A 22931-nucleotide genomic window follows, 5' to 3' on the forward strand; every position below is an offset into this window, starting at 1 on the left:
TGTGGCACCAAAGACTTAGTCATATTAGTGAAAATGGGCTGAATGTTTTGGCCAAAAAGGATGTTCTTCCTGTATTAAAGAATGTAGATTTGGAGAAGTGTTCTCATTGCATGGCTGGTAAACAGACTAGAGTATCTTTCAAGAGACATCCTCCCTCAAGGAAGACAAAGTTGTTGCAATTGGTACATTATGATGTTTGTGGTCCATTAAAGGTAAAATCCTTTAGTGGTGCACTTTATTTTGTTATCTTTATTGATGATTGCTTTAGGAAACTATGGGTTTATGCCTTGAAGAGAAAAGACCAGGTGTTGGAAAATTTCAAAGAATTTTATGCTTTGGTTGAGAGGCAGACAAGCGAGAAGTTGAAATGTGTTCGTTTAGACAATGGTGGAGAGTATTGTGGACCATTAGATTCCTATTGAAAACAGCATGATATTGCACATGAAAAGACTCCTCATAAAACTCCTCAATTGAATGGTTTAGCAGAAAGGATAAATCGAACACTAATTAAGAGAGTAAGGTGTATGATCTCTGAAGCTAAGTTGCCTAATCATTGTTGGGGCGAGTCACTTTACACGGCAGTGCATGTTCTTAATCTCACTCGTACTGTTGCTTTGACCAGTGAAGTTTCAGACAAAATTTGTTTTGGAAAGAATGTCAAGTATGGTCATTTGAGAGTATTTGGTTGTAATGCTTTTGTGCACATTCTAAAGGATGAAGGATCCAAGTTGGATGCAAAGTCAAAACAATGTATCTTCATCGGCTATGGGCAAGATGAGTTTGGTTACAGGTTGTATGATCATGTAGGTAGGAAGCTTATTAAAAGTCGCGATATGCTGTTTATGGAAGACCAAACTATTGAAGACATGGATAAGGTAGATAAGGCTACACCCAAGAAAGATATTAGTTTGTCTAATGTTGATCCAATTCGATTACCTAGTTATAATTTGGATGTTATTGGTGGTGATGATCACAATGGTGAGCCATATGATTATGTTGATAATCAACAACTTGGAGATGAGGTAAATATTCCAACTAATGATGGTGAAGGGGATAACGATATATCACAATATGAGAATCTTAGTGAAGTTCTAGAGTTATCTCAAGTTCAACTTATGAGGTCTAACAGGCAGAGACAACCCTCTACAAGGTATAATTTTGATGAGTATGTGACCTTGACTGGTGAGGGTGAACCCAAGTGTTTTCAAGAGGCCATGGAAATTGATGAAAATCAAAAGTGGATTGATGCAAAGCATGACGAGATTAAGTCATTGCATGATAATCACACTTATGATTTAGTGAAGTTGCCTAAAGGTAAAAGGGCTTTAGAAAACAAATGGATATCTAGAGTTAAACATGAGAGCAACTCTAAATCTCCAAGATATAAAGCCATGTTATTAATGAAAGGTTTCCGTTAAAGAAAGGGTGTTGATTTTAATGATATTTTCTCACCTGTTGTAAAGATGTCATCAGTTAGAACCGTGTTGAGTTTGGCTACTACTCTTGATTTAGAGGATGAGCAAATGGATGTGAAAACGGATTTCCTTATGGTGATTTGGAGAAAGAGATCTACATGAAATAACCTAATGGTTTTCAAGTTAAAGATAAAGAATATCATGTGTGTAGATTGAGAAATAGTTTATATAGGTTGAAGTAAGCTCCAAGGCAGTGGTACAAGAAGTTTGAGTTTGTTATGTGTGATCGAGGATACCAGAAAACTACATATCATTGAATCTTTGTTAGAAAATTTTCTAACGATGACTTCATTATCATGTTGTTATATGATGATGATATGCTTATTGTAGGGAAAAGTATTTCTAACATTAACAGGTTAAATAAGTAATGGGGGAGTCATTTGCCAAGAAAGACATGGGAGTAGCTAAACAGATTCTTGGCATTAGAATCATGCGTGACAGAAAAGATAAGAAACTTTGGATGACATAAGAATACTATATCTAAAGAGTGCTACAAAGTTTCAAAATGGAAAGTTCTAACACGGTAAGCACTCCTCTCGCTACTCATTTCAAGTTGAGTTCTAATCAAAGTCCTTCAAGTGAAGATGAAGCGTTTGATATGAAATGCGTTCCTTATACGTCTGTTGTGTGTAGTTTGATGTATGCAATGGTGTGTACAAGACCAAATATAGCACATGTTGTTGGTAGTGTACCAAATAGATTTTTGTCAAATCCGGGTATAGAGCATTGGAATGTTGTAAAATGAATTTTAAGGTATATTCACGGTATAACTTTTGCGAGGCTTTGTTTTGGAAGAGATAAGTTTACTCTAGTTAGTGGGGTACTCTGACTCTGATATGGTTGGAGACATTGAATCCATAAAGTCCACTTCAGGTTACATGATTAAATTTGCAAGGGGAGTTGTGGCTTGGCGGTCCAGATTGCAAAAGTGTGTAGCATTGTCTATTATAGAGGCTGAGTTCATTGTAATTATTAAAGCATGCAAAGAGTTATTATGGTTGGAGAAATTTTTGAAGGAGTTTGGTTTTGTTCAAGACAAATATGTGTTATTTGTTGATAGTCAAAGCATTATTCATCTTGGTAAGAATCCGACTTTTTATAGTATGTCCAAACACATTGATGTGAGATATCATTGGATACATGATGTTTTGGATGTTAAGTTGTTGGAGTTAGTTAAAGTTCATATAGATGGTAATGGTTCTGATATGAAGACTAAAGCATTACCAAAATGGGAATTTGATGTTTGTTGTGATATCGCCGATTTAGTGATTTCCTCCACATAGTTATGAGGGGGAGATTTGTTGGGTTTGGGCTCCTTTCCTATGTGGAGAAAGGAACATTTGCCTCACTTATTTAAGTGGAGATGATCAATTTAGGGTCATGAGAGATAGAGAGAAAATAAGGATTCAAAAGAGAGAAAAGATGAAAGAAACTCATTTCCATTTTTCTGCAATCAGTTTCACTAAATCGACGATCCCCGATTTGTTAACCGTCTGATTGAGCTCAAATTTGGAGGGAAAGTTCGTAACATATATATATCTAACTTTTGACCATTCAGAATTTAAAAAAAAAGTTTGAGGTGAGAGCTATTTGCATTGCACTGAAGCTGTAGATTTGGAAAAAAAAATCAGATTTTTGTTTCTTATTTGTAAGTTAGTTCGCTTTGTGATTTGCGGTTGTTAACACTAGTTTGTGAATCACTTTAAGACTTTCTTGTACCCTTAATTAATTATAGTGGAGTTATTTTTTTGATTTATATGGTTTTTACTCACATATTGAGGGGTTTTCCACGTTAAAAATATTGGTGTTCTTTTGGATCTTTATTTGTTGGATTTGTCGTCTTATATTTATTGTTGATCCTCAAAGTTTTTATAAATATGAGAAATTTTATATCCGTTGCGTATTGGTCTGTTATTATATTTTAATTTCCCATACATTTTATTGACATGCATCTAAGTGTATTTGAATGGAAACAAATAAAAATTGTTTGAAACAAATTGTCAATTGAACACTTATCTTATAAAATTAAATCTTGTTAGGAGGTGGTTAAAATCTAAGAATTGTTTTTTTACCATGAATTAAATTCGTGGTGGTTTAATCCTGCGGCATGCTAAGTTTTGAAGTTTTTTGGAAGATACGAACCTAAAATTAGAGTATATATAAATAATCTTAGTCTCACATGCCATACTTGTACGCTAAGTTAATAACACTATTGTGGATTGCATTGCCCCAAATTAGCTTTGGAGTTGGGAACAAATATATTCAAATACTTATTTTGAACCTATGTACAAGTCTACTACTCCAGAATTAGAATTCCAATATCCAACAATTTTTGCACGTTAATCGATCGATTCAACCCATGCATATAAATTATAATTCAAAAAGAGAAACAAAACACAAATTTATTGACTTGGAAGGCTCAAACATAACTTAAAATTTTCTACTAATGAAGTCTTAATGCTGATAACAGCAGGATATGAACAAACTCCTTAACTGGATCAATTTCCATTGGCAGATAGATTCTACATTGTTTTAGAAAAAAAATATGTTAATGCAAACTCTAATTTAATTAACCAGAGGTAGTCATGGTTCAAATCTAGCTTTAAAACCATTTGACCTTTAGTACCTCAATCTATAGCTCTAAATGTATGGGGTGTAAGTGAATAAAAAAAATCAATTAAATCGATAATTTAAATTAAATTAAATAAAAAAATATTCGATTTTTTTGGTTCCATTTAAAAATTAAATCAAATTAATAAAAATTGAAATTGTTTGGTTCGATTCTCGATTTTAATTTTTAAGAACAATCAAATTGATAAACCGAACTAATAATTATAAATACCTACTTAATCTTTTACTTAACTCATTATTAAATTTAAATTTTGTATCGATTCAACTCTTCTTCATATTTCATATTTATCTACTGTTCCTTTCTTTCAACAATACATGTCGTCAAAACTAAACCCTAAACATAAAAAATATAAACCATAAACCATAAAAACTTGCTCCACCAAACTGCTGCTCTAACTATTTGTCACAACTGTTTCTCTCGCCATCATTATTTTTATAGATTATGATTGTCTTATTCGTGTTGAAGTTCTCTTCGTTAGTTTTCATTTTCTTATCTTTTGTGTTTATTCTTCAACGAAATCCATTCTAATCTTGTTAAAAAATAGTTTTGATGTGTATTTAAGACGTGATACATGTTAGTTTATGTGTATTAAAACCTTTTGTTATTATTGTTGTGTTAAACTTTCAAATCTATTGCTAACCTTCTCATTAGAGTTGTCAAAATGGACTAGTCCGTATGGGGAAAATTTTACCTTATACTCCTACATTTATCCTTCCACTCCTATATTTTATAAAAAAATATCAATTTTATTCTTATATATTTTTAATTAATTTATTATTTTATTTTTTAAATATTTTATAATTTTATTTTTGTGTATCGGAAGACTTTGCAAAAGAGTTCCGGTAGTCATTTTTCAAGTATTTTTTTATGTACCGGAAAACTTTGCAAAAGAGTTCCGGTAGTCAATTTTTATGTACCGGAAGACTTTGCAAAAGAGTTCCGGTAGTCATTTTTCAAATATTTTTTTAACATTTTTTTTTGTACCGAAAGACTTTGCAAAAGAGTTCCGGTAGTCAAATTTTATGTACCAAAAGACTTTACAAAAGAGTTCCGATAGTCATTTTCAAATATTTTTTTAACATTTTTTTGTGTACCGGAAGACTTTGCAAAAGAGTTCCGGTAGTCAATTTTTGTGAACCGGAAGACTTTGCAAAAGAGTTCCGGTACTCATTTTTCAAATATTTTATGACTTTTTTTTTGTATACCGGAAGACTTTGTAAAAGAGTTCCGGTAGTCAATTTTTGTGTACCGGAACTCTTTTGTAAAGTCTTCCGATACATAAACAAAAGTTTAAAAAATACGTGAAAAATGACTACCGAAATTCTTTTACAAAGTCTTCCGGTATGTAAAATAAAATTTAAAAAATATTTAAATAATAAAATAATAAATTATTTAAAAATATATAAGGATAAAATTGGTATTTTTTATAAAATGTAAGGGTATAAGGACAAATGTATGGGTATAGGGTAAAATTTTCCCGTATGGGTCGGTGCGTCCGGTGCGGAAAATTATAGGGATCGGGTCCTAAATTATATTCTATATTTTCAAGTTTTTTAACCCATACCTAAAAAGTCCGCTATCCATTAGAACTATCCAGTATAGATCGTGTGTAATCCATTAGGCACGTATAACTATAAATTTAGAAAAATATATATTAATATTTATATTGTCTTACTCCAAATTAACAAATTGATTTCTCTTACCTCACTAAATTTTATCTTTAATCTATTCAATTTTTCTCTTTTAAATTTTATATATTAATATAATTAACATCCTTTCTTTGTATTCTATTAATTTTTCTTATATTAAATATTCGAGTATTATTTTTGTATTTAAAAATATATTATAGTATTTCTAAAAAATAATATAGTACTTAAAATTGTGTTATATTTAAAATTAGGGGTGGCAAACGGGCATGCCCATCCCGTTTAGGCCCGTCCCGCAAAAGTCTGCAAAAAAACGGGGCGGGGCGGTCATAGTTGAGGATGTGAGCCTAAAACTTAGACCCGCCCCGCTAAAAAGTGAGGGCGGAGCGGGAAAAGCCCGCGGACACTGTACTCTTTAAGCCTAAAAATGCAAAAATTTATGTAAATACACGTGCCCACAAAAGCCCGCGAAAAAAATGGGGCGGGACGGGGCGGACACATTTGAGGGTGAGGGCCTAAATCCTTGGCCCGCCCCGCACAAAAGTGTGGGCAAAACGGGCATGCCCAGCGGACCGAGCCCGTTTTGCCACCCCTATTTAAAATGATATAATTTTTAATTTTATTTATAATAAATATTACGGAATTTTAATTTTAATTTTTTATTAAAAAAAAGTACGTTTAGATTTTCTAACCCATATTACATTCGGACTTTGGCTCAGACCTAAAGAGCCCAAGGCCCGTCAAGGCCTGACCTGTTTATAGTTGAATAGTCCATTTTGACAACTCTACTTCTCATGTCATATATCAACTTTTATATTCAATAGTGAATTTATTTCATGATGCAATAAAAACCATGTCAATGTTTCTAATGGAATAAGAATAACTTGTAAGTTGTTTGAAAAGTAGAGTATAAAATATATTATATGAAATATATTATTTGAAAAAATAATAGAATAATATACACCGAAAACCATAATAGCAAAGAATACATAGATGAATATAATGTTTGAAAAAAACATTATTAAAATCGATCAACCGGACCGAACCAAACTGATTAGTTTGGTTTGCTTCCATTTTTAGAAAACACTAAAAACCAAAACAAATCAAACCGAATGAGATATCAGCGGTTCGGATGATTTTTTACCAAAAACCGACCCGATTACACCCCGCCCTGTGCTTTCTTCCTACATTTTATGCTCAAACCACAATTAAATAAAAAAATACTCCCTTCAGAATGGAAAAAGAACAAAACATTTATGACTAAAAGGATTTCTATCTTCATTCTTCTTTGCTTCTGTTATCTGCCAAGCTAATATCCCATGGCTTTTATATCAACAAAGAACTAGCACAGACTAGCTGCAATTTATATCCATATCTGTAATACCATTCATCTTTTGTAAGCAAAACATGTTAACGTTACATGATTAGTAGTTTAAGAAAGGATTACAGGTTTAAAGAGCCTTACAACAAAAGATTAAAACTTAAGCCAAGACTTTTAGCTATAATAATGTACTAATATAGTACTTTATAGCTAAGAACGGAGCCAAAGCAATATAATTTATAACCTTAGAACATTAAGAGATTCAATGAACATTGTACTACAAATACTTCAAGTAAAAATCTAGTCAAGAAATAAAACAACACACCCAGTGCTATTGAGACAGGTAGAGCAGGCAAGGCTTTCTGATAAAAAGCCAAAAGCATCAAAGTTATGCCGAGACCGGCAATAATTGCAAGATAACATGCATACACTGTCATAAAATCATACATTGCAGCCCGGCCAACCAAAACACTATAGAAGATAAAATCACCGAGCCCCAATTTGATTGCACCGGAGGAAGCCAATCCAATTCCCTCCAGCATCAAATTCTCATCCGACGCCGTATGTTCTCCTCTAGGAACCTGCACATTCATTCCATGACCAATCAAGGGTGTGGCAAGGTCAGAATCAGTTTCTCGAACCTGCACTCGCCCCTCTTCCGCCCTTACCAAATTACACGTCCCATAAGAGCTACTACTAGAATTCAAATTCGAAGCATTTTCTGGAGACAGGTTCACTTCATTCGGGATATTTCTGTTTGAATTTGAACTAACAACAGCGTTCGCGCCTGCGTTGAGTCCACTTCCATCCAACACAGAATTTTCATTTTCAGTTATCAGATTTGAATTCGCAATCCTCCTCTCTCTCCATAACCTCCTCCGTGCCGCAACATCACTATCATTACTCACCGGCCTAGCCTCGTAAACCAGAGCCGGAATCTCTTCATCTCTCGAAATGGCAAGTTCTACCAAAAGCCTTAAAGGTCCAACAGGCAACAAAACAGCAGCAAGATCATACAAAGCCATAGCAACAAGCATGGCCCAAGTTGTCCATTCAGGCAACATAGTAAACCAATAAGCAACCAATATTCCAATAACAACCAAATAACCTTGTGTAACAAAAATAGCCATTTTCGACATAAACACAGCACAAACACCAACAACAGCGAAATTAACCAAAACAATTGAAAACGTTATACAGTCAATTGGAGTACTGAAATGTTGAATTAAAAACACAGAGACTTCGCCTCCGAGGAAAGCTAAAACGACAAAGGAAGAGAAAGCCATGTAGAGTTGTAAGAACCTGATACATCGGAAATAGAAGAGGAGGACTAAGAAGAAAGTGGTGAAGGTTACAACAACGACGAAGGATAAGGAGTTTAGAAGTGCGCCGAGGAATTTGTCCCAGGAAGAATCTGATGTTGTTTCGTCGTATGCTATGTTGGCTATGGTGGAGATTGTTGGGGAATCGTCTGTGTTGAGAATTGAGACTAAGATTACAACGAGGAACATGCAAATTGAAACGGGAGTGATAATTCTAACGATTTCTTCGCCTAAAGTATCGAGAACGGTTGACGAAGATGAAGGTCTTCGAATTTCTGCCATGGTTGTAAAAGGAGAGTTCAGATCGAAAGCAGAAAGTGTTTTGATACTGTTGTGGCAATCGTGGATGCTTGTGTCCTCTGCTACCCCTTTCTCTGGTAATGGGCCGGGCCTAAACATTACATATGGGGTTTGCTATTTGCACCATGTTTAGTATTATATGTATACAGAATACTATGTGTGCGCGTTAAAAGGCTAAAAAAGATGTGAGAAACAAACTAAATTATTAAAAATAAAAAAGGATGCGGTTAAGTCCCGAGAAGGAGAGGTGTGAATAAGGAGATTCTAGTTAGAAAAGAGTTATCAATTTTGACCATGAAGTTAACACATGGTTTCCTTAGCGAAGAGTGAGTAGTTTTAAAGTGTGTGTTGTCTTCTAGCATATGTTTGATATCTTGAATTAGAACAACATATTTGTGGTACTTATTAATAGAAAACTCGACGAAAGTGATACGATGAAAAGAGTATGTGTAGCTGATTGACTGGTTGACATCATATCCCTTGTAGTGGATAGGCCTTCGTTGCTTGGATAAATTACATCTTAGACAATATTTGAAGAGCCCATGGTATAGCCTAAAAAACCTATTTTACCTGAATTGTACGAGTTGTGAATAATACCTTTGTAGTCTATTCTAGTAAGGGTCACAAGGAAATGCAATCAACCTTTATAGTAATGCAAGAATGGTTGAGGAAGTTCCATTTGTCGAGTCTCCGAATATGTTGTATGTGACTAGAGTTGTTAAATCAAAAGTGGAAGAAATCTTCCATGTTGTGGGCCGCCTTAGAGAGGTGACAAACAAGGATGTTATCATGGACGATGCAAGTAGAACTTATATTCCTTCGGACCCACTTGACTCTCGTAACAAATCGTGGAGAGGGTTCAACATTTATGAGTCAAATAATGTCTCATGGGTTATAAAGATATCAACATTAAAAATCGAATATTTTGCGAAAGATATTTAGAGTCACTGCACTCTTAGATGCTTCGAAGGAAAGTTTTGTCTTATAGATCAAAATGAATGCACATGGTCGAAGTGCTCATATTACGGTGACATAAAGGTGATATAAGACTGGTCGAGTTTTTTTTGACGTCCAATGTAAGAATTTAACTTTTTATAAGAGGCATAACTTCCATATCCAAGAACAAGAATGACCAGGATCCAATTGATGATTTATGACACCTTCTTTGTTGTTTAAGAGCAATAAATATCGACTTTTGGCTGTGTAATTTCCATTTATGTGATTAAACCAAATAAAGAAGCCTTCAGTGTGATTCTTTAACCTAAGGTTTTTGTTGTTTACCTCTATAACATTATACATGGGAAGTTAGGTGAATAGATGATTGAGTTAGGGAGAACTTGTTAAGAAAATGTTCTTCGAAGTTTGAGCAAGATCATGGATGTCGACATACGAGACTTTGGCTACAAGGGGTCTAAAGAAGGTCTAGTGGCTGAATTAGAAGAATGAAGAGCCTGATCTAACCCTCCAATCAAAACCATTTTGAGCACATTCTTGACTTTGATTATGGAATTCCATGTGGGCAAACCTACAATAATAAAGTGCAATAGAATGCATGAACTAAAAACATATATGTTAGAGATGACGTTACCCCATGTCCTTTTAGATGCTTAAATCTTGTACGATACAAGCTTGTCAATAAAATAAGTGTTGGCATTATTTTGAGTCCACCTTATTTTGCTTCGCAATCTTTTGATATTATGTTGATTTAATGCATGTGTTGTTATATCCCTTCCATATTAAGTTGTATGTTATCTAGTTTATGGTATCACATGTACTCTAAGGGAGCCATATGTTTTACATGTAGTAAAAAAGGATGAAAATGAGGACAAAGGAGGTTAGAGCCAATCTTCAAGGCTTGTTAAGGAGTTTGTTTTTCCATGAGGCCAAATTAGTTTGCAACTTCTCTATGATAAAATTGAAGTTGTTATTTTTTAATCCACCTTTTAAGACAAAAATCCCATGTATTTATCTAGAGAGGTGGTGTTATGGATGCTTGGGACAATTGTAAGTTGGTGGATTTGCAGTCACATGGTGTTAAAGAAGAAGAAAACGTGAGACTTGACAGGTTAATCTTCAAACATGGGGCACAGTTGAAATGATAAAAAGTTTATCAATACACCTTAATTAGGACTACATGGCCTTGAAAAACAAAAGGATATGTTCAACAAACAAACGATTTGAGAGTTGATGTCCATTGGCAAATATACAAATAGGTTTCCAATAAGAACCACTTTGAACAACATCTGATATGGAAATTGAAAGCTTTCTCATGCAAGTGATAAAAATATAAGGAGAAGGCCAGTCCCCTTGGAAGAGGTCGTCTGAAGACTATAAGGCTTCCGTTTTGTTTTAATTACACATGATTGACATAAATGAGGAGGTGGAAGAGTGTATGATGTACATGTTGGTGATATGCGAGAATCTTAAATCTGAGGGACAATTCTAAATATTTCCTAATTTACCTTTTGGAAGGCCTTTTCCAAATCAAGTTTGAAAGATATATCTCCTATTTTCTTCTTCAACTTTTGCATTCGTGGATTACGTCCTACAAAATAATAACATTGTTAAAAGGGTCATCTCAAGCAGAAAACTACTTTGGTAAGGGATAATGAGGGTATCTATAAAGAGTCGGATGTGGTTAGCAATAAAGTTTTTTTATGATATTGTAGAAACCAATATGGGTTGAGTCTTTTAAAGTAGTAAGTGAGTTTACTTTAGAGATAATAGTTATAAAGGTCTCAAAGACGGTTGGATCAAAATATCCCAGAGGAAAAAGTGTTGCTGACGAGGTTGAAAAGGTCATTGCCAATAATGTACCAATTAAGTTTGAAAAAACACATTATAATTCATCAAGGCCATCAACTTTTGAAGGGTTTAGTCAAGTTTAAAGTTGTAGATACCTTTTTAGTGACAACTTTAATGATAGAAAACATGGTATCTTCTTCCATTATTGGATGGTTAGTGGTGGTAAAAGTGATATGTTAATGGTGAGAGTGTTGAACATGTGACTCTGTACATAAAAAAAGGGGTAAATTGTGGTAATTTGAAAAACTTTGGTTGGAAACAAAATCATTTGGAAAACTATACTTTGAAAACCTTTTAAAACAAATGAGTAATAATTTGTGTAAAACTAAAGGAAAGACAATAGAGTAAAGAGATAAGGGATAGAGAGAGACACCAGAGACTTATACAGCTCGACCTAAGTTCATATACTTTTGTCCCCAAGAATTATTCTTGAGAGTATCCAATAAATTTTAAGAGATTTTAAAAGGATATGGCAACGAACCTCCTTATACAAGGAAATGAATTTTTAAGACTAACTTACAACCAAACAACAAACAAGGCTTAAAGTGGTATCCTCTAAACCAAAAGATATTTTCCACGGGATGATCTTGAACCAAGATGGATTTTTGAGTTGGTCATCCTCTGAACCAAACCATAGTTTTACATAGGCTAACAACGAGCCGAGTTGAGACTTTTGTTTGGCGGATCTCGAACCAACTAAGCTTTTACCATGTTAAACTCATGAACCAAGTGAGATTTTAATCAAGATAATCTCAAATCGATATTAACCGGGTTGAGCTCAAGAGTCCTTGTAGATATTTTAATGGTTGATATTCATGAACCAAAAGAGAGTTTTTTCTTCTTTGTGAACCTCACGAACCAAATAGAGACTTCATAAGACAATCCCCAAATCAAATAAGAGCTTTCACCGGTTTAACTCGCAAATAAAATAACTTTTTAATACACCTTTGGTAAATTAAAATTAAGTCGAATAAGGATCCTCTCTTAGACTTAATAGTACTTTCAAAGCACTATGGTTAAATATATATGAGAAAATCGAGAGATATGAGAATGAATAAGAAAGTGAGATAAAAACTCCTTTTTTAGATGTAAAAAAGTGATACATAAGCTCTTTATTTATAGGTCAAGGTGTAGTATAAATTTGGAAACAATTCATGGGTCAAATCAATGTCATAATCGATTAGGTCAGTCAAGTATTGACATCGATTAATCGGTTGTTCAAGTCACAAATTGAAGGTTTTGATATTTAGCCGTTGTCAATGATAAAAATGAGGCTTGAATGTATTTTTGTCCCCCTATTTAGGTGTATTTAACTTTTTAATCTCCCTATTTCAAAATTCGATTTTTTTGTCCCTCAATTTATTTTTTTATTTTTTTTTGTCTCCTACCACTTTTGTGCACTTGACAATAATAATTAAAAACTATATTTTTAATTATGTGGTACTACCGATTAAAATAGTTTATTAATTAATATTTTTATACATAATTAATATTTTAATTGAATTATTTTAAAAATTAATTAATTGGAATGTTTAATTTAGATTTTTTAAACCACGTCCTTCCACAAAGCTTTATAATATACTATGATGATAATTAATGGGACAAAGTGACATGCACAGCATAGCCACCAAACTGTAATGACAAAAACATGCAAAATTATTTGACATTTGTTTCAGTTTAAAAAAATAAATATTTTATTTATATTTTTTAAAATATTATAAATTTTTATAAATTTGTTTTTTTACATAATTATGTTATATTATAAAAATCATTTTAAAAAAATCAAAACAAAAGGCTCACTATCCATTATAATTTGAATTTTTTACCCAAATAATCCAATTTTTTTAAAAAAACTCTATAAATAATCCACTTATCAGATTATTTTCCGAAGTACCCCATTTTGAAGAGGTGGCGTCATATGAATTGGCGTCAACTCTTTAACTTAGAGAGGTGACGCCAATTGGATTGACTAATGCATCCAGTGCTGTCAATCCAATTGGCGTCTATGTGTTAAGTTATAAAGGAGGCGGCAATTGGTCTGGCACCTATTGTGTTTCGTAATTTTTTTTGAAACAATGTACATTTTAGATAAAAGTCGAAATCGGACCAATTGATATTAATATTAATATGCTTTTACATACGTTAACCAAAAAGACTAATGTCGTTGACCGGGATGACCTAACCGACATCCGGTTCCACATCCCCTAGCTACCCGAACACGTGGCCCTAATCCACATTGATGATTCACCCCCAGGTGTTTGAGTATCTGAGGGCTCAAGAACATCACCACCACCTATAGGAGATTGTCTAAGATATTCAGACAAATCCGCGTAGTCCTGTGTATGCAATGAAGCGCTACCACCATAACTAAGTTTGTGACGCATGTTAGAGTAGTTGGACTATGTTTGAGTTATTGGAGGGAGACCAGGACGATTGAATGGCGACATTAATGTGAATGATGCATCGAGGAAATGTTGAAATGATTGTTGTGGTGTTTGGTAGTCATATGGTTGTTGCATGTTTTGGTTTTGTGATGTTTGAGCTTCTTGGTTGTAGTAGGAGGAATGACGGTTGATGTTAAATGATTGCTGAATGTTTTGGCTAAGGCGGCTATGGTAGGGTGATGCGTTTGGTGCATAGTGATGTTAGGTGTCTTGATGATGATCTACTTGTTGGTGGTTGTACGGGGTATGCTTTTGGTATTGTGGTTGGGTGTTTGCTATGTTAGAGTCGTAGGTTTGTGGGTTTGTGGATAGAAAATTTTGATGGATAAGGGGTTGTAAGTAACCGGTCTGACAATGTTGTTAGGGATTAGATGTTGAACCTTCTTGTGTGTACCTGGCGTGGATCGTATAGGTACATATCCTCGGCGAGGAACTCAAATTCAACCGATTTGTACCAAGTCATATAATTACGAGTTGTTTTTTCTTCGGCTAGCATCACAACAACCGATCTCAACTAATCTAGGAGCAACCTCTGCATCATAATTTAGTACATCCTTTCAATTTTTGTAACCTTTGATTTTGATATATTAATAACTTTTTGTTACAACAAGGTTAACAACAAACATCACTCCAACTTAAGCACACTTAAAACCGAACAAGTCTAAATAAACAACACAAACAACAAATATCAAAACAAATGAAAATACTTAACCACAATATTTCTAACCGATTACAACAATCAAAATGATGTCATCTGGTCCAAACATCATATCCCTAACATCCTTAGCATTTTTTACTCACACCCAACCACGTACGCCATCGAGTCTCTTAATACTTATAATTTTTTTCCTTCTGGTATGTTTCCATCTAACCAACTCTCTCTTTAGTTGATCAAAACGACATATGTTCCAAAACATCATCTCCATCGGAGGGCTTGACTCTCGAATAAATCACTTTTCCGTAGCAGCGACGAAGACAAAGTATGTTTGCAATATAATAAAAAGAGATATGGAAAAATGAATCACCCAACACATATATTTATACAAAAAAAATTATACAATACATGGAGGCGTCAGACCAATTGGCGCCTCCTCTTAGTATATACACATGGACGCCAATTGGATTGGCAGTACGATGTGTTATACCCAATTCAATTGACGTCCCCTCTTAAAAATTAAGGGTAGACGCCAATTGATCTGACACCTACAGCTTAACGTTTTTGTTTTGAAATTGGGATAGTATGAGAAATTATTTAAAAACTAGATTATTTTAGGATTTTTTTTTGAAAATGTGGGATATTTCCATAAAAAGTTCTCATAATCTATTTTATTCATCAATGTTTTGTTTTCATTTTTTCAATCTTTTGGTTTAACTCAGGAAAGTGTTAAATGAGAAAATAAGTTGTTTTAGTTTGGTTCTTGAGAGGTCAGCATCTGCATTTCCCATTCAACTAATGCATCTACATAAAAGTTCTAAATGAGTTCCATGCTCTTGGTGTTGAAGAGAAAATAATAGCTATGTTAATAACCCCAGTGATTCATATAATGATGATTGGCCTACCGTCTCTACATCCTCGGTTGTTGATGACCATCTAACATTGGTGAAGCTAGTAGGCAAAGTGAAGAACCGTGTAAATGAATTTGTTGGAAGTGCTTCTGCAATTGACCATAGTTTATACAAGGACATGAATGCTTTTGATGATAATGAAGGTGAATATGATGCTTCTTTGTTTGCCTTTAGGTGAAGACAATGGGCCTTTGTATATTGGATTGATGATTTGTGAAATAGGTCTAATAGCTATTTTTTGAAGTTTTAATTAATTAATTTCATTGTATAAAAAATTAATAATTAATTTCATAAAAAAAACTTAATTAAAATGACTGATTATTAATTTATTCTCTAAAATAAATATTAATTAATAAATTATTTCAGTCAACATTTCCATGTAATTAAAAATTACTTTTATATTCTAACCATCATTGTCACACCGGCATCTCTAAATAAACTCGAAATAAAATAAAATTGAGAGATCAAAAAATTGGATTTTGAAATAGGAGGACTATAAAGTTGAAATACGTAAATATGAGGATTAAAAGTGCATTTGAATCTAAACATATATGTTCCAATCGATTTTAGACTCAATTAGTGAAAATAATCAATTAGATATTATGTCTAATTGATTGCTCGATTGGAAAAAGTCGTCCAATCAATCAGACACTCCCTTATTTAGTTAACTAGGCCTCAAAAATATTTTTAGGTGGTTTAAATAAAATGTGACATTTTTCAAGGATTTTAGTGTGATTTTTCCATAGTATTTCTAGAAATACCTTTGTGTCTTTACAAGCCATTGGTCACTCAGACGAACGCAACTAGACATGCTTTCACACTTCATCTCTTTCATAACTTTAAGACTTCAAGTTTTGGCATAATTATCTTTGAGTTTATCATCATACAAAAAATTTGAATTTTCTTAGTGAGACTTGAGATATCTTCATGTTGATTACCATCATCTGAAAGTTGAGAGGTTAAACCAATAGTGAACCTTAAAATATAAGTCTTCACTTGTATATCGTTTGACCCTAGTGTTGACTTCATAAAGATTACTTGATCTCCAAGAACCTCTTCAACATGATAACTTGATTCAAGAGGATAACTCAATCAACCATCTTGAGCATATTTGCTCGCTTGAGCTATTTTCAACACATAGAAACTTCACTAGATATCATTTGATATTAAGTGTTGTAATCATCAAAACTAAACAACTACTTAGTTGACTTGCAACTTTGCTATCCATAAACTTCACCACCTGGGATAATCTTGACAATATATGCAAGCACATAGATCCATATTATCCATTTTTTTATGATGATAACACATATCTCAAGGAGGTGGTAAAAGAGAAAACAAATAGATAAACTTTGGAGTGGTTAAACTTCCCCTAACATGAGTAGAGAATATAGTATACTCTCCCTGAGAGTATACTTCTTTCCCTTTAGCATAATTAAAGGGCAGGAAAAAAATGTTAGACAGTAATGCAATCAGACAATTCACATAGACCAAACACGATTTATGAAAGAAGGAAAACATTATTTTATTACAAGATGTTTATTGAAGAGAAAGCAAAAAAGAATGCGGGAATTTAAAACACACTCAATAGTTAAACTTAAACACACATGTGAGACTACCCGTTGCCCCTATTTTCATTCCTAATTATGACTTTTCACTTTGTGATCAAACTCCCATATGATAGTCCAACAGAGTGATTATGTTTGCAGTAGGACATATGATTAAATATTCCTTCTATCCATTTTGTTAGATGATGTTAAGTTAACAATCACAAAGTATACTCTCTTACAAGAACTTAAACGTTTCCTTATCTATGGAGAAGAATTCGAGTAAGCATATAATGCGTAACTCGACACTTAACCTTCAAGAATTATGTTTTAAGAGGAAACTTATTTTCCCTCGTTGGATCTTCCACAAAACCTACTACAAAAATATTTAGACTGAATCTCTTGAACTTCGAAGACCTTTAAGTTGCTTCCAGGTAAGTTTGACGTCTTATCAGTCCCTATTTGAGAATTTTTTATGATCAAATTACTCATATTTAGTCGAACGGAAGGAATGTTTGGCCAAGAAAAAGGCCGAGCGCCCTAGAACAAATAATCCTTAGAGTTGCGTAGATAACTTGAACACGAAAGGGATCAAGAGGCAAGTTGGGGTGACACAACACCTGATCCCGCTTCCCTAAAATTCAGAAACATGATGTGGGTTCCTCCCCCGCTTAAAAGGCAATTTATATCCCTGAAGAAGACGAGACTGACGAGTATTTGTCGCCCAAAAGGAACAATATGCATTCCCAGTAAGTTACATACTAATTTGGACGTTTGTCAATCTTAGATCTCTCTGCGCGTGTGCATCAAAAATATATACGTGTTCTACGTGATAATTGTTATTTGGGAAGGAAAAAATTAGTCTCATGGGAGGGTGCAAATAACAACTCCGCACTAACGAGGGCCTAGGCCCGTGCTTTTTAAAAGCAAAAATGGGTGCATTTTCAGAAGCTTCTTCGCACTTCTACAAAAACCCCTTTCTTTAACCAGAAAAAAATTACAAATATCTTGCTTAGGGTTTTAGACTCAGACAAGCTCAAGCTAGAACGCAGGTAATTTACGAATACGCAATTTTCTTCTCAGTGCTTCTCTTCATTCTCTTCTGTATTAATTCATATCTACGTTTCGTTGTTTCATTTTTTCAATCCGTTTCATTTTCTACTGTTAGAAAAAAAAATTCCACCATTCTTCATTCGTATGTTAACTGAGCTGTTAACATGATTTCACATGTTTAGCCCTTATTTTTCTGTTTATAATCATAACCGATGATCTAATTTCTCTATCGTTTTATGCGTGAATAGGAGATTACATAGTAGAAGACTTTAATTAATTTTAAAATTAGTGTTTTGAACTTAGACAAAGAATTGTTTTCTGATGCTGTGGTGAAATTAGGGTTTTGTGATGTTTTTGATTCGGATATTGATTAATTTGTACAGAATATAGCCACTGATGCTTATCGTTTTCTTCAGGTTACTAGTCACAACCATGGCTTTCTTTGGCAAACTTGGGAGTATTCTACGACAAGCTACAAACAGGAAGATTATTTCAGAATTGCGTCCTTCTCCATCTGCTTTCCAGGCTATAAGATGCATGTGTTCTGCTCCAACCACAAAGCTATTTATAGGGGGTGTGTTTGAAATACCTTAATAAGTTTGGTTCTTTAAATGTTTATTCTTGTTTAATTAGTTGATAGTTGATAATAATGGTTTTTATACATATGTATTTTCCTTTTGTTTGACATAGGTATTTCGTATTCAACTGATGAGCCAAGTTTGAGGGAGGCTTTTTCAAGATACGGCGAAGTACTGGATGGTAAACAGTTTGACTCTGATTTCTTTTGGCACATGTAAAAATTTGAGTTTTTTTGTCTAGTTTGGAGGGAGGAAGGAAAGAAAATTTTTTGTAGTAGTTATTTTATGTTGTCAATTGTTTTTACTTGGTAGTACTAATCTCTTTAATGTCTCACTCTTTGTAGCTAGGGTGATTATGGATCGTGAAACTGGTAGGTCCAGAGGATTTGGCTTTATCACATTCAATTCAGTTGAGGAGGCATCTAGTGCTATTCAGGCCTTGGATGGTCAGGTAATACAACCTGTTAACATTAGATGTCCGAGCATTGGGAAATAAACATGTTTATTTTCTGAAGCTAAATATTTTAGCCATTCGATTTATGGTAATATGCATGCTTTTTCTGAAGAAGTGTTGGTCTGTAACAAGTATGTGGACCAACCTATAACATCTTTTAAAACTGCTGTGTTAATTTATTATGTATAGATGATAGATCATGGTTTCAAATTGCATACTTCATTGTGTAATGCACCTCAACAGCATCACACCACAACAGTAATAGTTTTGTGCTAATTACTGTAAAATCCCCATCACGCGGCTTCATGCATCTTGCTTTGTTAGGCTCTATTTATAGTGCTCACGAAGATTATTTTCAATCTTCATATTACTACAATATAGGTAGGCCCAGAAGAAATTTCAAGGGTTTGGAATATTTAATCATATTGAGTCGTTGGTAAAGAGGGATAGGTGAGAGTTGGGAGGGATAATAAGAGACTTGAGATTCTAAGGAATAGTCACATCATAACCTCAATACATATTGCAACAGTTGCAATACCTGCAATTGCGGTGGCGACAATTGCATGTCTGACTGCAAGCACAATTCAAAATCATGGTAACCTATTGGCCTTATTTGGCATTTGGTGGATGGTGTCTGTCTGCACTGTCTCGTTGGCTGTCACTGTTGTATTGTGGAGTCATTTAATTGTGCCACCACCAGCAGTTTACGTATCAGTGTGGATCCTGATGACAGTAATAAAATCATAGTTTTCTATTATTATTTTCAAAACTATAGTTGATTGCTAGAAAATCCGAAGAATCTGACAACATTTTCTTGAGCTTTCTTAGTTTTCCTTCATATGATCGGCACGTTTTAAGTAGAATAATTCAACTTCTGTTTTATGTGGATACATTTTTAGCTAATTGTAGGTGATGTGTGCAAATGTATTTTTTCTTAGCGGTGCTTATCATTGTATAGTTTTATTAACTTAATACCCTATTAACCTGCTTTTTTTTTTTTGTTTTTGTAATTTTTCAAATTTAATGACTTGCAAGATGCTCCCATGCATAATCTAGCTTTTCATTATCTGTGTTAAACTTTCAGGACCTTCATGGTCGTCGAGTTAGGGTAAATTATGCTAATGAAAGGCCTCGTGTTTATGGTGGTGGCGGTGGTTCTTATGGCAATGCACCATATGGTGGTGGAGCTGGGTATGCAGGTGGTGGTGGGGGCTATGGTGGAGCTGGGTATGCAGGTGGTGGTGGTGGCTATGGTGGAGGTTACGGTGGTGGTGGATATGGTGGAGGCAGCTCTGGGCCAGGTGGGAATTATGGTGGCAGTGATGCTGGCAATAACTATTCTGCTCCCAGTGGAAGTGGGACGAGTTATGGGAATGATGGCAGCGGTGGTTTTCCGGCTGACTTTGGTGGTGCAGGTAGTGGCACTAGCTCTGCTGGTGGATATGATGGAAGTGGGGGGTTAGGATATGGCAGCAGTAGTTTTCCCGCTGACGTTGATGGTGCAGGCAGTGGCACTGGCTCTGCTGGTGGACACTTTGATAGCAAAGACAGTGGAGATGTAAATGAGGATTTGGGAAATTTTAGGGATGACAATGATGATGACACTGATAATTTTGCCAAAAGGGCTTGATGGATTTTTAGTTCATAAACTTCAAAAGACTCCAGCAGGATACCGATTTCTGGCATGATAGTTGACCAGCAAAACATGGCGAAGAATGTAATCAATCTCAAGCATAGGTTTTCCCTTATCATTTTTATTGCTTAACTTGAGGTGATTTATCATTTGACTAAATCGAGATACTTAAAACAGCGTGTAAAAATCAATGAAATGTTTGCAACAATGATTCCACATTTTTGGGCATTTTTTTATCTCCTTTATTTTTAAGTGATACTAGTAATTACTAGTTTCTGCTGCACCTAAGGTTCAAATTGTCTTCTTTAAGTCCTTTTGGTGGCTTGTCAAATATGCTAGTATACTTGATATTTTTATTTTGACAAATATATCCATAAGTATTTAATTGTAATACATTCACGGTGTACAAGAATTTTACATCATCAATTAATCATAGACGTCGGATATTGAAAGAAGTTTGATTTTTATTTTAAAAATCTATAAAGTTGGATGATGGTGATGAATCGTCGATGTAAATTTTTTTACATTGATAGTGTATAGTAATTAATTTCTATCCTTATTAATTTCTATCCTTATTATTAAGGGTTTGAATGAATTATAATTTTTAGTTTTTAAAATTATTATTCTTAGTTTTAAAAACTATTTAAAGTTGTATGATATTACAAATGAAAATTGTTGTCTTTTTTTTTGTTTTTACCTCTTCTCAAACTTAAAAATTAAAATCTTTAAAATCTATTATAATTTTCTAATTCTTAAAAGAAAAAATAAATTTTAAAAATAAATTTGTAAAATTAAATTGTCAAACAAATATAATATTTTATTTTTTAATAATTTAATACTTAAAATGTACTTCTCTAGGAGTGTTTATATTCAAACTAATATAAATTAATAGTGACGACAAAATTAGAAGACTGTGTCTCAGAAAAATTCATTTCATATTTTAAATTATTTGATATAAATATTATTACAAATATTATAAATAATGAAATAAATATTTGTCTCTCACATATAATATTGTCTTAAGAATTTTTTTTTTTAAATAATCATAAGTAAAATGCCGATTTAATATTTTTCGTCGTTGCGTATCCGATAAAGATTCGACTTTGGAATATAAATTCGTTTGAACGTCTTAATCGGACGTTGAACAATTGGTTAGATGGAGAAATTAAGGATGGTGAAAGGATTAGAAGAATCCAATGACTTGTGTCCACGTTCAACCAAAATGGAGAAGTGTGTGAATGAATGAATATTAAGACTGACCAAGACGTTCATAGGATGATGCATTACATGTTTAAAATTGTTTTGTGTTGTTGTTTATGTAATAATATTTCCTTACAAATTTATAATATGAAATAAATTTAGTTTTTCATATATTGCAATAGAGGCACATGTGAATTTATCTGGTTGTGCTCGTTCCAACACTAGGACAGTTAGTACGATTGTGACCTGACTGACGGCATGAACTACATAATCTAACCATTTTGTTCGCCGTATCCATTTTGGTTCGAATGCGGGTGCTGTTTGGGCGATCCTTTTTCTTCATTCGCATAACTTCGTTGTGCCAGACGATGTCCTCTTGATATTCTGCCCAGTAATCCTCTTTTGCCACTACGGAAAAATTAATTTTATAAATATTTGATAGGCTAATGACTCTGTAAACGTCAGATAGCAAGTATGATGGATTCCTCCGAACCTTTGAACATGCCGTAATGACATGGGAGCAGGGCGTACGAAAGGTTTGGAAATTTCCACTGTCGCACCAACCTCTATCTAGTTCGACTCTGTACTGTCCCATCGGCATGCCCTCATTGTGATCCATGGACTCGGCAACACTATACTAACCTTTAGTGCGGTCAAACACCGTGACCACATGTGTGTTTGCTTTCGCAACTTCATGTCTAATGAATTTCATTGAAGCATCACTGAACAACTGCCCATATTGCAACACTGAACTCCATTTGGAACGTCTGGTCTCAAACAGTGCCCCTAGCCCGAAATATGTTGCCTGCACCAAAGCGGTTATATGTAGGTTACAAATGCATTTGAAAACATATTTCATTGATTCCACAAGATATGTTGTCATGTGGCCCCAACGTTGACCGTTGTCGTATGCCCTAATCCACTTCTCCAATGGAATATTGTCGATTCACCATAC

General features: G+C 34.0%; 2 protein-coding genes across 2 annotated transcripts; one reads left to right on the plus strand and one right to left on the minus strand.

Annotated features, from left to right (window-relative positions):
* Positions 1-7285: 7285 nt before the first annotated feature.
* Positions 7286-8784, minus strand: LOC127073721 (presenilin-like protein At2g29900). Its single transcript, XM_051014912.1, has one exon. It carries the CDS (start codon positions 8676-8678, stop codon positions 7320-7322), a length of 1359 nt encoding a protein of 452 aa, XP_050870869.1. The 5' UTR covers positions 8679-8784; the 3' UTR covers positions 7286-7319.
* Positions 8785-17942: 9158 nt separating this feature from the next.
* LOC127073722 (glycine-rich RNA-binding protein 2, mitochondrial) lies at positions 17943-21004 on the plus strand. Its single transcript, XM_051014913.1, has 5 exons — positions 17943-18110; positions 18528-18685; positions 18802-18870; positions 19034-19140; positions 20228-21004. Exons 2-5 carry the CDS (start codon positions 18544-18546, stop codon positions 20771-20773), a joined length of 864 nt encoding a protein of 287 aa, XP_050870870.1. The 5' UTR covers positions 17943-18110; positions 18528-18543; the 3' UTR covers positions 20774-21004.
* Positions 21005-22931: the final 1927 nt, after the last annotated feature.

The sequence above is a fragment of the Lathyrus oleraceus genome, chromosome 4, assembly GCF_024323335.1.
Source record: "Lathyrus oleraceus cultivar Zhongwan6 chromosome 4, CAAS_Psat_ZW6_1.0, whole genome shotgun sequence".
Lineage (NCBI taxonomy): Eukaryota > Viridiplantae > Streptophyta > Magnoliopsida > Fabales > Fabaceae > Lathyrus > Lathyrus oleraceus.